Source organism: Thalassophryne amazonica, chromosome 5, assembly GCF_902500255.1.
Source record: "Thalassophryne amazonica chromosome 5, fThaAma1.1, whole genome shotgun sequence".
In the NCBI taxonomy this organism is placed as follows: domain Eukaryota; kingdom Metazoa; phylum Chordata; class Actinopteri; order Batrachoidiformes; family Batrachoididae; genus Thalassophryne; species Thalassophryne amazonica.
This window is the reverse complement of record NC_047107.1, coordinates 8,916,932-8,934,205: the sequence shown is the minus strand read 5'-3', so window position 1 is coordinate 8,934,205 and position 17,274 is coordinate 8,916,932. Positions and strand designations below refer to the sequence as shown.

The following is a 17,274-nucleotide window of genomic DNA, read 5'->3' as shown; positions in this document are numbered from 1 at the left end:
GCTCATCTGCATGCTCATCGTCCTCATCAGGGTCTCGACCTGACTCCAGTTCGTCGTCGTAACTGACTTGAGTGGGCAAATGCTCACATTCACTGGCGTTTGGCACGTTGGAGAGGTGTTCTCTTCATGGATGAATCCTGGTTCACACTGCCCAGGGCAGATGGCAGACAGCGTGTGTGGCGTTGTGTGGGTGAGCGGTTTTCTGACGTCAATGTTGTGGATCGAGTGGCCCATGATGGCGGTGGGGTTATGGTATGGGCAGGCGCCTGGTATGGTCGAAGAACACAGGTGCATTTTATTGATGGCATTTTGAATGCACAGATACCGTGACGAGATCCTGAGGCCCATTGTTGTGCCATACATCCAAGAACATCACCTCATGTTGCAGCAGGATAATGCACAGCCCCATGTTGCAAGGATCTGTACACAATTGGAACAACTTGGAAGCTGAAAATGTCCCAGTTCTTGCATGGCCGGCATACTCACCGGACATGTCACCCATTGAGCATGTTTGGGATGCTCTGGACCGGCGTATACGACATCGTGTACCAGTTCCTGCCAATATCCAGCAACTTCGCACAGCCATTGAAGAGGAGTGGACCAACATTCCACAGGCCACAATTGACAACCTGATCAACTCTATGTGAAGGAGATGTGTTGCACTGCATGAGGCAAATTGTGGTCACACCAGATACTGACTGGTATCCCCCCCAATAAAACAAAACTGCACCTTTCAGAGTGGCCTTTTATTGTGGACAGTCTAAGGCACACCTGTGCACTAATCATGGTGTCTAATCAGCATCTTGATATGGCACACTTGTGAGGTGGGATGGATTATCTCAGCAAAGGAGAAGTGCTCATTATCACATTATCACAGCGCATGCAGCTGAACGTGGGGTCACAGCTGTAATAAACATATAATGACAGATAAGTCTTCTAAACATTAGAAGGACTGACAATGCAACCGTTTACTAAGGCACTACAATGTAAATTAAGTAAGTAATCACCTTTGGAATGGCTACAGACATGCTTCCCATTGCACAGTGACCACCAGCCACACCACATCCATCAACTGTCATGTCATCCGTGTGACATGAGTGCAAAGTGCGATGGTGACATCTGCCATGATCCAAGGGTAGATGCATTATCCACTACGAAATAATTATTCCATATGATGCTGCGTCCAGACAGCACTCTCAGTATCACACTCTCTCTCTCATATATCAGCCCTTTAGCGCACAGTGTACCGTCCCGCTGTCCGGCAGCTGCAAGTGCCAATGAGGGCGGACGGTTTTGTGTGGAAGATCCCTGACGAATCTGAGCTTTTGGATACGACTCTTTAGCTCCTTACTGCCAGCTCAGATCGAGCCTGGGTTTATACACACACCCACCCAACACGCGTGGACGAATCAGTTGGGGCAGGTGGGAGCGCAGTCTGGGTATTTCGGACGGCTGTTCGCAACTCTTTTTCCCTCCCAGATGTGGCATGAATTGTGTCTTTTTTTACATTCTGCCTGCTTCGGCTTGGGTTGTGCTCATTCGTTGTAAGTGTCACAGGGCCTTAAAGGTTCACCAGAAGTCAGTAACACCCAAGTAATCCACACACAGAAAGAAATCAAACCATAGATGTCCATAAATTATGTAATAATGTTAAATAAAACAGAAAAAAGTATTGAACACCTGAAGGTGCAAAAAGACATGGAAAACCAAGACACCAGCTGAAATCTATCAGTAATTAGAAAGGAATCCTGCCCCTTGACAAAGCAAATTAATATCAGCTAGTTAAGTCCCAACTGATGACCTATAAAAAGGTGTCTCATTCCCATGGTGCCACACAAGAAACCTCAAGAAAGCAAAAAACTCTCTCAAGATCTTTGCAACCTTATTGTTGCAAAACATACTGATGGCATTGGTTACAGAAGGATTTCTAAATTTGTGAATGCTCAAGTGCACACAACAGGGCTGTAATCCGGAAGTGGAAAGAACATCATTTCACCATAAACTGGCCACAACCAGGTACTCCTCACAAGATTTATGACAGGAGTGACAAGAATTAGAGGAGTCCAAGACCTAATGAACACTTCAGAAAAAATGGAATTAGCAGGTAGAATTGTTTCAAAGAATACAAAAAGTAATACACTCAACCGCCACGGCCTGTATGCACCCTCACCACACAGGACTGTACTGATGAAGAAAAAACATGCTGAAACTCATTTAAAGTCTGCTGCACAACATTGAGACAAGCCTGTGAAATACTGGGAGAATATAGTTTATTCATTCACTCAAGTCATATCATTCATTCATTTCTTACTTACATAAGCATTTCCCATGAACAAAAAGGAACAGAAGATAAATATTGCATTCTCTGCTCCTTTTAACAAAAAAAGAAAAAGAAAAAAGAAAGAAATCCATTTGTTTCCTCACTTCCACCCTGAACACCGTCTCCTTGTCAAGTCGTCAAGCATCAAATAAACATCATTAACAGTAACATGATTGTCTTATATTTCAGCAGTTAATCATTTTTCTTCTAATTTTCTCTGTTCTCTCATGATTTTGTCCTGATTGGGCGTGTGGAGATTAATCAATATGAACCTTATCTAGATAAAAACATGCGCGATGTGAGTGCATCGACTCATTCAGTGTGCATCGGTTCAATTGACAGGTGGAATCCTGTTGCATCGCTCACTGCCTGCTTGCATCGATTTTGAGGCACACTGAATTCAACACGGACAGTTCAGGACACCAGAGCGACTGTTGTTTTTGAGGGTGTTTATTGAGAAAATGATTATGTCTATATGTTGACTGCAGACTGCAGCGGGTCTGCTTGAAGCTTGAAGCAACGAAGCAGTGCTTCAACCTGCTGTTTGCTGGTTCTCTGCTTCGCTGGTTTTCAGAAGCAGCAACTCAAATGGCATGAGCACCAGCCAGTGCGTAAACTGAAGCTGTCCATCAGGAAAAGGAAATAATAATAATAATATCCTCTGTTTTGTGGGACAAAGTGCACAGCTCCAAAGAGCTGCGCAGATTTTGATCGGAATTAATAACTTCAGAGCGAATTGCCATTTCAAATTAACTGACACCTCTTTCTAAATATTATAATCCAAACAATAAACTACAACCGATAAAACCTTTTTTTTCTCCCAAAATGAGACATCCTCCGTTTTTTATGAATTACATCCTGACTTGCAGCACAGCCGGCTGAGCTCAGCTCAGGAGTCTATGGAGTGGCATTTGTGTCATTAATATCTGAAAGGAAATGCTTTTAAAAAAAAAAAACAACAGATTTTTTTTACTTCTATTTCTGTCCAGAGCTCAAGAATCCAGTGACCAATTTCATATTTATTTAGTTTAAGACTCAATAAAATGTTGAAAACCTGTAAAGCCTATTTTTAGTACACAGAAAATTCACAAGCTCTGTTGTGATTTGGCACTATATAAAATTAAATAAACTGAATAGAAATTAATATGAACATACTGTTGGTGTTAGTAATATAACTTTGGAAACACTAGTGCGCTGTGCCCCTAATCCTATACTTGTATAATTTTGATTTATGGTGTTGAATGCTTTGTGTAAATCAATAAACACTCCCACTGTATACTCTTTTCTTTCAATTGCAGCTATAACTGTTTCTACCAATTCTATAAGTTGATCGTTGAGATCTGAATCCATACTGTTTTCGCTAATTAACTTATGTTTCTCTAAAAAAATTGGTTACATTTTGAGTGAACCATTTCTCAAAAACTTTAGAAAACCCTCAAATCAAGGAAAGTTAAAAACAGGCAGATCACTGATGTCATGCATTCTATTTTCCCTTAAATCATTGTTTCCCATAGCTAAATATTCCTGAGTAGTTCAGAAATTACATACAACAAAATCTGATGAATAGATACAAGTAACGCACACTCACACTCATCTTCAACTGCTTAGTCTAATTAAGGGTGGCAGGGGGCTGGAGCCTATCCCAGCAGTCAGAGTGCGAGGCGGGGTACACCCAGGACAGGACACCAGTCTGTCTAGATACAAGTTGTTGTTGTCGTCCATTCGGCTTCTCCCGGTTTGTGTTCAGGGTCGCCACAGCGGATACAGCCAGATCCATATTGGTTTTACCAGTTTACCAGTTTTACCTGGCGAAACATACACAGTCGCTACTGTTCCAAAGAGGTCTCCCATCCAAGTACTAACCAGGTCCCGCACTGCTTAGCTTCTGAATATATATATATATATATATATATATATAAAAACATTGGTGATTTCTACTATTATACCGAATCATTATGGTATTTCCTGCCTTTATCTGCATGTTAAATTGATCATCTACGTAATAATTATAGTCATTCATCAAATAGTTAAAAGAAATTTTATCTGCCTCAATGTCACTTCCATACTCCAATATACTGTGATCTATAGCCCTATAGCCGTGTTGGTTAAACCGTCATACATCATTCATGATACTTCACGTCATCCATAACATCACTGATTACTGGAGTTTTTGCTCCTTCCAGAGCCCCATTCAATTTAATTAGTACCTTACAATCAGATGTCCATGTTGACTATTTTCTTCTGCTTCTCAGTAGTCATGTCTGTCTTGCAATGTCTGCATGTTTATTTATGAGGTGCTCATTTACATAGACGGTAGCCGTGTCAGCTTTCTTCCCATTTTAAGCAGTTCTGTATTTTGTTTTCTATTAATGAAGCAGATAATAATTGCAGGTTTTTATTTTTATTTTTCTTTGGAAGAGAGTGACATTCTTCTATATCTATTTTCCATCTTTATATGCATGCTGCAAAAGAAGGCAATAACTTGTTGTAAGGAGAGCTGTTCTTGCTCTGGTGGGTCCCCAGTGTCCACTGCGTAACCCTTCCGTATGAGCGGTGTGTGGTTTCCAATCCACTGATGATCACAAAATAGTCTGGTCAGATGAGACCAAAAATAACCTTTTCTGGATGCCATAACACACACCATTTTTGGAGGTCAAATAGCCCCAAAAACACCAAAACACCGGTGAAGTTTGGAGGTGGGAACATCATGGTGTGGGGCTGTTTTTCAGCATATGGCACTGGCAAACTTCATATAACTGAAGGAAGGATGAATGGAAAAATGTGATACAAATCTGCTGCCATCGACCAGGATGAAAAGGTTGAAATGAGGATGGACATTTCAGCAAAACAGTGATCCCAAACACAGTCAAGAAAACTCGCAACTGGTTTCAGTGAATGAAAATAAAACTGTTAGAATGGTCCAGCCAATCACCTGACTTGAATTCAATAGAAAATCTATGGAAAGAACTAAAGATCAGAGTTCACAGAAGAGGTCCACAGAACCTTCAAGGTTTGAGGACTGTTTGTGTGGAAGAATGGGCCAAAATCACAACTGAGCAACACATGTGACTAGTTTCTCCATACAGGAGGCATCTTGAAGCTCTCATTAGCAACAAAGGCTTTTGCACGAAGTATTACAATAAATTTCAATAAGTGTGTTCAGTACTTTTTCCCTTTTTCCATTTTATTACACATTACTCAATTTCTGCACTTGTTTTAGCTTCTTTGCGTGTAAAGATTACTTGGGTTGTTACCAGCATCTAGTGAAAATTTCATGTCAATAACACCTTTAGAAATATATTTAGCGACATGTTCAATACTTGTTTTTCCCACTCTACATGGTTTACACTCATGCGGCTGCCCAGGATGCTGTAACTAACCCCTCTGTAGAAGACTGTGAGGATGGGGTGGGAGACTGATATTTTTAGACTGTGTTGGAAGTATAGGAGGCTTTGCTGGGCTTTCTTGGTGGTGGAAAGGATGTTGAGGGACCAGGTGAGAACTTCTGGCAGGTGAACACCAAGGAATTTGGCATTCTCTACAATCTCTACAGAAGAGAAGTCGGTGATGAGAGGCTGGTAGATGTTTCTGATCTTATAAAACCTACCCATCATATCAATCAATCAATCAATTTTTTTATATAGCGCCAAATCACAACAAACAGTTGCCCCAAGGTGCTTTATATTGTAAGGCAAGGCCATACAATAATTATGTAAAACCCCAACGGTCAAAACGACCCCCTGTGAGCAAGCACTTGGCTACAGTGGGAAGGAAAAACTCCCTTTTAACAGGAAGAAACCTCCAGCAGAACCAGGCTCAGGGAGGGGCAGTCTTCTGCTGGGACTGGTTGGGGCTGAGGGAGAGAACCAGGAAAAAGACATGCTGTGGAGGGGAGCAGAGATCGATCACTAATGATTAAATGCAGAGTGGTGCATACAGAGCAAAAAGAGAAAGAAACAGTGCATCATGGGAACCCCCCAGCAGTCTACGTCTATAGCAGCATAACTAAGGGATGGTTCAGGGTCACCTGATCCAGCCCTAACTATAAGATTTAGCAAAAAGGAAAGTTTTAAGCCTAATCTTAAAAGTAGAGAGGGTGTCTGTCTCCCTGATCTGAAATGGGAGCTGGTTCCACAGGAGAGGAGCCTGAAAGCTGAAGGCTCTGCCTCCCATTCTACTCTTACAAACCCTAGGAACTACAAGTAAGCCTGCAGTCTGAGAGCGAAGCGCTCTATTGGGGTGATATGGTACTACGAGATCCCTAAGATAAGATGGGACCTGATTATTCAAAACCTTATAAGTAAGAAGAAGAATTTTAAATTCTATTCTAGAATTAACAGGAAGCCAATGAAGAGAGGCCAATATGGGTGAGATATGCTCTCTCCTTCTAGTCCCCGTCAGTACTCTAGCTGCAGCATTTTGAATTAACTGACCTTTCTGATTTTAGAGATATTGCGTAAATGCAAAAAAGCAGTCCTACATATTTGTTTAATATGCGCTTTGAATGACATATCCTGATCAAAAATGACTCCAAGATTTCTCACAGTATTACTAGAGGTCAGGGTAATGCCATCCAGAGTAAGGATCTGGTTAGACACCATGTTTCTAAGATTTGTGGGGCCAAGTACAATAACTTCAGTTTTATCTGAGTTTAAAAGCAGGAAATTAGAGGTCATCCATGTCTTTATGTCTGTAAGACAATCCTGCAGTTTAGCTAATTGGTGTGTGTCCTCTGGCTTCATGGATAGATAAAGCTGGGTATCATCTGCGTAACAATGAAAATTTAAGCAATACCGTCTAATAATACTGCCTAAGGGAAGCATGTATAAAGTGAATAAAATTGGTCCTAGCACAGAACCTTGTGGAACTCCATAATTAACTTTAGTCTGTGAAGAAGATTCCCCATTTACATGAACAAATTGTAATCTATTAGACAAATATGATTCAAACCACCGCAGCGCAGTGCCTTTAATACCTATGGCATGCTCTAATCTCTGTAATAATATTTTATGGTCAACAGTATCAAAAGCAGCACTGAGGTCTAACAGAACAAGCACAGAGATGAGTCCACTGTCCGAGGCCATAAGAAGATCATTTGTAACCTTCACTAATGCTGTTTCTGTACTATGATGAATTCTAAAACCTGACTGAAACTCTTCAAATAGACCATTCCTCTGCAGATGATCAGTTAGCTGTTTTACAACTACCCTTTCAAGAATTTTTGAGAGAAAAGGAAGGTTGGAGATTGGCCTATAATTAGCTAAGATAGCTGGGTCAAGTGATGGCTTTTTAAGTAATGGTTTAATTACTGCCACCTTAAAAGCCTGTGGTACATAGCCAACTAACAAAGATAGATTGATCATATTTAAGATCGAAGCATTAAATAATGGTAGGGCTTCCTTGAGCAGCCTGGTAGGAATGGGGTCTAATAAACATGTTGATGGTTTGGATGAAGTAACTAATGAAAATAACTCAGACAGAACAATCGGAGAGAAAGAGTCTAACCAAATACCGGCATCACTGAAAGCAGCCAAAGATAACGATACGTCTTTGGGATGGTTATGAGTAATTTTTTCTCTAATAGTTAAAATTTTGTTAGCAAAGAAAGTCATGAAGTCATTACTAGTTAAAGTTAATGGAATACTCAGCTCAATAGAGCTCTGACTCTTTGTCAGCCTGGCTACAGTGCTGAAAAGAAACCTGGGGTTGTTCTTATTTTCTTCAATTAGTGATGAGTAGAAACATGTCCTAGCTTTACGGAGGGCTTTTTTATAGAGCAACAGACTCTTTTTCCAGGCTAAGTGAAGATCTTCTAAATTAGTGAGACGCCATTTCCTCTCCAACTTACGGGTTATCTGCTTTAAGCTAAGAGTTTGTGAGTTATACCACGGAGTCAGGCACTTCTGATTTAAAGCTCTCTTTTTTTAGAGGAGCTACAGCATCCAAAGTTGTCTTCAATGAGGATGTAAAACTATTGACGAGATACTCTATCTCACTTACAGAGTTTAGGTAGCTACTCTGCACTGTGTTGGTATATGGCATTAGAGAACATAAAGAAGGAATCATATCCTTAAACCTAGTTACAGCGCTTTCTGAAAGACTTCTAGTGTAATGAAACTTATTCCCCACTGCTGGGTAGTCCATCAGAGTAAATGTAAATGTTATTAAGAAATGATCAGACAGAAGGGAGTTTTCAGGGAATACTGTTAAGTCTTCTATTTCCATACCATAAGTCAGAACAAGATCTAAGATATGATTAAAGTGGTGGGTGGACTCATTTACTTTTTGAGCAAAGCCAATAGAGTCTAATAATAGATTAAATGCAGTGTTGAGGCTGTCATTCTCAGCATCTGTGTGGATGTTAAAATCACCCACTATAATTATCTTATCTGAGCTAAGCACTAAGTCAGACAAAAGGTCTGAAAATTCACAGAGAAACTCACAGTAACGACCAGGTGGACGATAGATAATAACAAATAAAACTGGTTTTTGGGACTTCCAATTTGGATGGACAAGACTAAGAGTCAAGCTTTCAAATGAATTAAAGCTCTGTCTGGGTTTTCATCATATCCTTTGTTTTGCGCACATTCAGGAACAGGTTGTTGGCTCTACAGCAGTAATTCAGTCATTCCACCTCCTCTCTGTATGCTGACTTATTGCTGCTTCTGATGAGTCCCATCGCTATTTCATCAGAACATTTGATGATGCGGTTCGCAGTACAATTGTGAGTCAACAGAGTGAATACCATAGTGCTGAAGACACTTGGTCCTAACTGGTATAGAACGATAATCTTAAGGTAAACCTCAAAACCAGGAACTTGAAAATAAATATTCTGCTCAGAATCATCAGTAAAAAGAAGTAAGCCCTATATTGGCCCCAAGGCCCACTGATGCTGAACACATACAAAACCAAGGAGCTAATCATAGGATCCAGGAGAAACAAAACATTCAGCCCACTATCACTGGGGTGAACACCACACATTTTGTAAAGAAGGCACAGCCAAGACTCCAGTTTCTGAGAATCCTCAGGAAAAATAACATAAACCAGAGATTGCCGGTGTCTTTTTACTACTACTGCCTCTGTATGTGGTTTGGCATGGGGGCAAACAGGAAAGAACTCCAGAGGGTTACCAAAATGGCAGAGAAGAACACTAGGTGCCCTCTACCCACACTGGGGGACCTTCATGGCTCTTACTGTCTCAGGAGAGCCAACACCATCCTAAAGGATTCATCCAACCCCAGACACTCTCTGTCTAGCTGCTGCCATCAGGTAAACGATACAGGGCCATTAAAACAAGAACAAATTTAGAGAAAAGCAGTTTCTACCCACACGCTGTTAAAGCTTTGAATGGCACTGAAACCTAATAGTCAGGTCACATGCCACACTTGAAGTGAGTGCAATAGTTGTTCACCTGCATTACCAATTCATCTATATTAATCTGCCGTGTGTGGTGTCTGATGTGCTCGGAAGGACGACAGGGGCGCTCCGATCACAAATTGGGATATTCAACATGTTGGATTGTCTTGGCCAGATAGTGCAGTGTGTGTTGTGTACCCCGACCACAAACGAGCATGCAGCCTGCTGAATGTGAAGTGTAGCCAATCAGAAAGCGAGGTGACGGACACACGGAGCAGAAAATAAAATCAAAACAGCTGTTCTGACTTACCAGATACGCTTAGATAACAGACAAAACTTAGGCTAGCAGGTAGATAGCTTCATTGAAAGTAGACGGGGGAGAAAGACATGCAGTGTAAGGGGAAAACTGCCAAAAGCTAAGGGCCCCTTCACACCAAGTGCGCATGAAGCAGGAATCGTGTGCAAAACGTGTAAAATTGTCCTTGCCTCCAATGCCTCGTACACCTGTTACTACAACTATTTGCGCACACCAGCAGCTGAAAGACAGAGTGTGCACTGTGCGAATCCATCGATCCCTCTCGCAGCAGGTGTTGGCCAAATTCCAGCTGACACGCACGAACATCTAACACCGCTCGTTTGGCACTTAGAAAATGTGTGGCCATTCGCACTACTGGCAAAACAACAGTCTGCAGACAATCACTGTCGTGCTGGCAGTGAAATCTGTCCCCATGAGTGTGGCCTTGGTGTGTGTGCTGAACTGACAGGAGGTGTGTCCACCCACTGAAGCGGCTGTGGAGATCTGTCGTTCTGGACATCTCAGCTGAACAACATGTACTGTGTTTGGACAGAAATGCACTAACAACTGCCCACTGTGACATACATGTGTCTGTTTGCTGCCATCACGTGGACATAAAAAAAAACATATCGCTGTGGTGGTACATGCTGTGGGCTGCAGCGTGCATGCGCTCCCTCGCTGCAGCCCACTGATAGTCTGCCCCCAGGCCTAACTCGCTGCAGCAATTGATAGGCTGCCCCCAGGCCGAACTCGCTGCAGCCCATTGATAGGCTGCCCCCAGGCCGAACTCGCTGCAGCCCATTGATAGGCTGCCCCCTGGATGAAACAGACTGTCAGATCAAAACATGCAGTGGGCGATCTAACTTTCATGTCACCCAAGTGAGCTCTTTTCCATATGATGCCGTGTCAGTGCTGGCGCACCATCCAAAAGACACGCGTGTCGGACAGGGCATGCGCGCAGGCCAGCTGGACACGCTCCAGCAGATGTGGACAAGAGAAGAGCGAACTGCTTCTCATTTGTGTCATTTCATGACTGTATGTCTGTGACCATGGGTCATCTACAGAGGAACAGACGGACCATATTTGTATTGCCCGCTTGATAAGAGGGATTCAATATAAAATGCTGTGTTTTTTATGGTGTATGGTTTTATTTTTTTATTTTAAATACATCCATCTCTTTGTTGATTTCAGGCATTTTCCCCGCACCATTAACAGGCCAGTGATGGTAGTTCAGCGGTAAAGTTTTGGGCTGGCAATCACTAAAGTGCTGGTACGAATCCCGTGGGTGGTGTTTTTTTTTAAATTCCACATCAGTGGCATGATGTGGTTACACAGGTAACAGCTGGTTTTTATTTTTTATTTATTCCGCAGGAGCGGCGCAATGTGGTACACCTCGCACTGTGTTCCTGCTCGAAAGACACCGTCGAGTGCACGAACCCTTGCACCACAATTGTGCACACTTGCCAGACGGCGTGGTTTCATGGTGAGCTAATTCAAACTGTTTCGCCATATTTAACCAAGCTTCACACTATGTGTGAAGGGGCCTTAAGGAAAGGACATTGCAAGCTGTGCATAAAGTTAACACTAAGGTAGGAGAAAAGGACTTGTACGTATTGGACAGACAAAGGGACCAAGATGGAAAGGATGTGCAGCAGGTTAGGTTGACAAAAGATGCAGATGGTAATGTGCAGACAAGTAAGAGGAGTGTGTTGAGAATCTGTAGATAGTATTTTGAGGAGCTGCTGAATGAAGAAAATGATAAAGAGGAGGCTTGATGATGTGGAGAGAGTAAATCAGGAAGTGCAATGGATGAGGACAGACTATGAAGATGATGCTGTTCGGAGCAGCAGCATTGAATGCCTATCTCGGCTTTCAATGCTTAACAGCCCAGTGAGTATTAAGAGAAATTGTGGAGAGCTGGGCATGTCCCAACTTGTCCCCTGGCACTCCGAAACGGAGGTGTTCCTTTGTCTCACTCGATCAGCGAATCGGTCCTGACGCGCGAAGCCTCCGTGCGGCTTTCCATGACAAAATCTCTTGTTAAAAGTGAAATCTGCTGGAAAATGGCTGATGTCCAGCTCTTGTGATAACCAGAGAAATTGCTCACAACGGTCCCGGCTCCACACAGCCATCTGTTTAGAAATGATGTGGTGTTTTCTGCCTCTCGATGGCGGCACGGAGCGCGGCGCGCCGTGCGCCATTGTGGGGCGTCCTTAAAGCTGTAGTAACAGTCCTTATTCTCTGTGAAGCCCGTAAAATTTTCACCGAAAGCCAGATAAATTTTTCGAATGGTTTCCAGCTGCTTGTCTCTAACAGTTTCTGAAAAAATTCTGATGAAAAAAAAAAAAGCCCAAATCATTCCGCCATTTCCTCGCAATGAAACAACGACGAGAGGGGTGGAGCAGTGCTCACTCAAAGCCTGCCCACAGGCGAATGACGCAACCGACAGGCGTGGAAAAACTCACGCATGCGCACGAAGGTTCAAGCTTGGCTGACGTAAAAACATATGAATCAAATCCATAGTTTTTGAAAAAAATAAAAAGGTACGATACTTTTCTCACAGACCTCGTATGTTTTGTTATACATGTGCAATTTCAGCCTTCTACAATAACCAGAAATTGGTCAGGGGAAATCTTTAATGAATAGCACTCATAGGATAGTTTGAAGACAGAGTCAGAGAGATGGGATTGAGATGGTTTGAACATGTGCAGAGGAGGGACCCACGGTATATATATTGTACAGTCTCAACGATGAGAAAAGACAACAAGCTTAATGATTAAGTATGTGTATGTTTCACCTGTTCCACAGCTTTTTTGTCCATTGGCTCAGTGGACATAGTTTCAACTTTCTCCTTCTTGCTAGCTGCAGTTCCAACAGCCAGGCCCATAGATGAACGCTGTAGAGAACAAAGCAATCATGAAACATAGCTCGGCAGGCATTTCCCTCAAAAATACATACTCTAGCTCCTGTGCAAGGTCCACCAAATATCTGATTATACCACTCAACTGTCTTGAGCCAACCAGGAGCTGGCAGATACTAGTCAATTAGAAGTGTTTGCTTAAAACATATTAACCAAATAAGGCACCAACAAAAAAGACGAGAGGAGGAGTTGAAGGTGGAGTGGATGGAGAGCAGGGTTCTCCTCAGACAATGGAATAATGGTGCTGTGCTGTTTTAGTCTCATCACAGCGCCGTTATTTTGTGGTATCATCTAACAATGTTTCTTTGATTTGACAATTTATTCTTCAACCATTGTCAAAGCCATTTAAATATATCAATCGTGACTCACCTTTCTGCTAATTAAAGTCACTAGTTTTTAATTAAAGTCAGTACCTTTTTATAGGGCAGCGCACAACAGCTCTCAGGCATGGACTGGACCATTACCTCTATTATCTCCTACTTCACTGGTTCATAAACTGAAATTATGGTCCTTCATGCAAAGGAATAAATATATATATCCTCGAGTGTTGTTGTGGAACTTGACCGATTAAACATCATTCCTCCAAATGCTGCCGCTGTTACCGTCTGTTACTGACGGTGTCTCTCTCCTTGGGAAGTCTGTCGGATAGTTGCTGAGGTATGCTGTTTTGGAATGAACTGTTGGAGGGGCGTTGGGTTTTACAAGTTCCTGTGTATGGGAGGAAGCTTACCCGTCTTTCTCGGGCTCGAGATCTCAGGGGCTTTATCACAGCTGAATCCATATCCTGAAACAATATATACAGAGGACCGAACAACATGAGGACAGCTAGTTGCAAACTACAGAAAGAAAGACATCTTTTTAATAACTGATTTTTGACAAGGGTTCTTTACATTCACAATAAAATATTTTAACAAATCTCGTCTTCCTGGATAACGATACCAAAGACGATTTTTAAACTAACATTTTAGAAATTAAACTAGCAAAGGCAAACAAAAAATGGTATTTACTGCGTGACTATTGTTGCGCAGTAACAAACAGCTGTCATTCTGTTATCAATACATACGGGAGTCCCATTTACTTGGTGACACGGTCCAACTACATTTGATTAACAACATGAATTCAATTAATCTACTGCTGTTCCTTTAACCAAACTTTTTCTGAAAACAGGCTTCTTCGATCAGAATGGACATGAGTGATAATATTTTATCCAAGAATCCTGCCAGGAATAATCCTGCCTGCCAGCAAATACTTTAGGCTGAGGAAGGATTAATGGAAGCTAAAACCAAGGAAGAATGTGTGGCTGAATAGAGTTTAAAGCAACTGGCAACTTGCTTCCAACAGATTGTTTGCTGTTGTAACCAGTGTTGTATAAAGTACCGGAAAATCACACTTAAGCAAAAGTACAGATACCCATTAAAAATGACTTTGGTAGCAGTTCAAGTCACCGATTGAAATGCTACTCAAGTAAAAGTCTTAAAGTATCTAGTATTTATTGTACTTAAGTATGACAAGTAATGTACAACTAAATGTACTCAAGTACTGAAAGTAAAAGTACAAGTAAATGTTAATAACCAAAAAGGGACTGATTTTTTTTTATATTACAAAGTTTATCTAGGCTTGTAAATGACTGGTAGTATTAGTCAAAATACTGAAAATTGTGCACATCACACAAAAACACTTCAGAAACTAGGTTTCAAAACCTAAACGACAGTAGGCCACTCACTAGGTGTTCATAGGAAACAGTTATTTATTTCTATATGTATTTATTTATTTATTTTCATTGTTACATGGTTTCATCTTTTCTGTTGTGTTTTGTTTCATTAGGTTCTTTTTGTCTCTTTCTCTAAAATTGTATTGTAACATTATTAGTCTATTATTATTGACTTATTGTCTATTATGTAGACTATTATTGTTGTTGCTATTATTAATATATGAATAAAAATAAATTAAAAAATTACAATTTGACTCTTTTACGACAACGAACGCTGAGCCATTAATTATACAGAAAACAAATCAACACAAACGTGCTGATGCGAACAGCTTAATGCTAACTTTAACATTGAAAACACCAGACATGCTAATGCGTTAGTATCTGTCCGGTTTAAGTTATAACATACATCTATCCACTGTTTCAGAAGACCATAACAGGTCAGTTTAACATAAAAATATTAAATATTACTCACAGACATATGCTCTTCAGGGTTTTAGCAGGGAAAAATTAGAATAAAGTGAAATTAAACAATGAATCCACGAATCATAGATCAAAGCACTGCTTCGATCTGCGAATCACTGCTTCGATTGGTTCAAGGTTCAAAGCAAAGCCGCGCTGCAGAAAAGTTGATTACAGACCCGCTGCAGGTCTGTAATCAATGTAGACAAATGATCATTTTCCTGGCAAACACTCCCCAAGTGCTCAACTGCAAAAAAGCCTACCGGACATGACTCATGACAAAGCCTGACTTCGTTGCAGTCACTAGTTGTCTCTGGGTGAAAACACAACTTTTTTCGTGTGTGTTTTTTTTTTTTTTGTAATGAGTAATGCCATGGCGCATGGAAAATGTATCGGAGTAGAAGTACGCAATTAACGTCGGAAATGTAGTGAAGTAAAAGTGAAAGTAAGCTGAATTTAAAAAGCTCAAGTAAAGTACAAAGTCTCCCAAAACGTACTTTACAGTAGTGAAGTATTTTTACTTCGCTACTATACAACACTGGTTGTAACGCTCTTCCGATCTTTACACGATTATATACGTTTCTTTTATTTCTGTTTAACACTTTTTTTTGGTTTTGAAGTGTATCTACCCTGAATTTTATTTAACTACAGTCCTATTGTGAATCGCTAGCGGTTAGCTTTCGCTAGCTTTGCTAGGAGTTAGCTTGCTTTCGCTAGGTCGACCCTCCCCCATTACTTTATTACTGTTTTTACCAGTCTAATACTCCTGTTAGTTTTTCAGTGTAACTACTGTGAATTTTAGATCATTATTTTACTCCTGTGTAAATCTTAGGAGTGGCTAGCATTTTTTGCTAGCACTTAGCTAGGTTGACCACACGCCCCCCCCCCCCCCCCCCGGTTTCTTTAAACTTCTTAGTTTTTCAGTGTAACTGATGTGAATTTTAGTTCATTACATTACTCTTCCGTTAATCTTAGGAGTGGTTTACTCTTAGAAGGTTTTTTTAATTACTGTTCCTATCAGTGTAATACTTTTGTTACTTTTTCAGTGTAACTTTAAAGTCATTAATCTACTCCTGTGTGAACCTTAGGAGTGGTTAGCATATTCATTAGTGCTTCACTTGCACTTGCTTGGCTATAATCTTGAATTTTCTGGTGCACAAAGTACACCACTTTACACTTTAAGTAAATCCTGCGTGATGGTGGAAGATAGGGTGGCTCTTTTTGAGCGCGGTGTCCATAAATTAGAACAGCTTCTCAGCTCAGTGGAGACAGATGTTACAGGCACGCCAAACGAGATTAGTGTTGGGCCGGCTAGCATGCCCATTAGCATCATCCTAGAAACGCCGGCTGTGAAGGACAGTTTTCAGACTGTAGTTTGGCAAAGGAAAACACATAGGGCTTGGTGCCACGATCACACTCGCCACTGCGACCTGTGAATCGGTTCTCCCCCTTGGATATGCCTGATGTGAGTTCTTGGAGTCCACATGTGACTTCCACTCCTATCTCCAGGCCGAAATGCCCGGCTTTAGTGATAGGGGATTCTATCACCTCCAAAGTCAGGTTACAGATGCCAGCTGACGTTAAATGTATTCCTGGGGCCAGAGCTCCTAACACTGCTTCCCATCTTAGGGTGCTGATGCTGCAGAAGGGTAGACAGAAAAAGGAACATGACATGAGATAGTCACATAGTTCTTCACGTCAACGCCAATGATGTCAGGATGAAGTACTCAGAGGTCACAAAAATGGACATAGAGAGGACTTGTGACCTTGCCAGAAAGATGTGTCAGCATCGATTAAGTCTTTGGTCTGTAATTTTTATTGTAGGTACACTTCAACTGTGAGAGCCAGAATCAAAAAGTAAATAAATAAAATCAGAAAGTCACATTGTATGACTTTTTAATAATTAATTTGCATTTTAATGCATGAAATAAGTATTTGATACAACAGAAAAACAGACCTTAATATTTGGTACAGAAACCTTTCTTTGCAATTACAGAGGTTAGATGTTTCCTGTAGTTGTTGATCAAGTTTGCACACTGCAGCAGGGATTTTGGTTCACTCCTCCATACAGATCTTCTCCAGATCTTTCAGGTTTTGCGTTTCAGCTCCCTCCAAAGATTTCCTATTGAGTTCAGGTCTGGAGACTGGCTAGGCTACACCAGGACCTTGAAATGCTTCATACAGAGCCCCTCCTTAGTTGCCCTGGCTGTGTG

At 41.3% G+C, this 17,274-nt stretch overlaps 1 protein-coding gene across 1 annotated transcript in view; it reads right to left on the bottom strand.

The window, feature by feature from the left end:
• LOC117509719 (rac GTPase-activating protein 1-like) overlaps positions 1 to 17,274 on the bottom strand; it is a 164,536-nt gene that overhangs the window by 64,800 nt on the left and 82,462 nt on the right. The window contains exons 5-6 of the mRNA XM_034169437.1: positions 13,622 to 13,675; positions 12,769 to 12,867 (exon numbers count right to left, since the gene is read on the bottom strand). Of these exons, the coding sequence (XP_034025328.1) occupies positions 12,769 to 12,867; positions 13,622 to 13,675 (153 nt within the window). The remainder of the gene's footprint in view (positions 1 to 12,768; positions 12,868 to 13,621; positions 13,676 to 17,274) is intronic.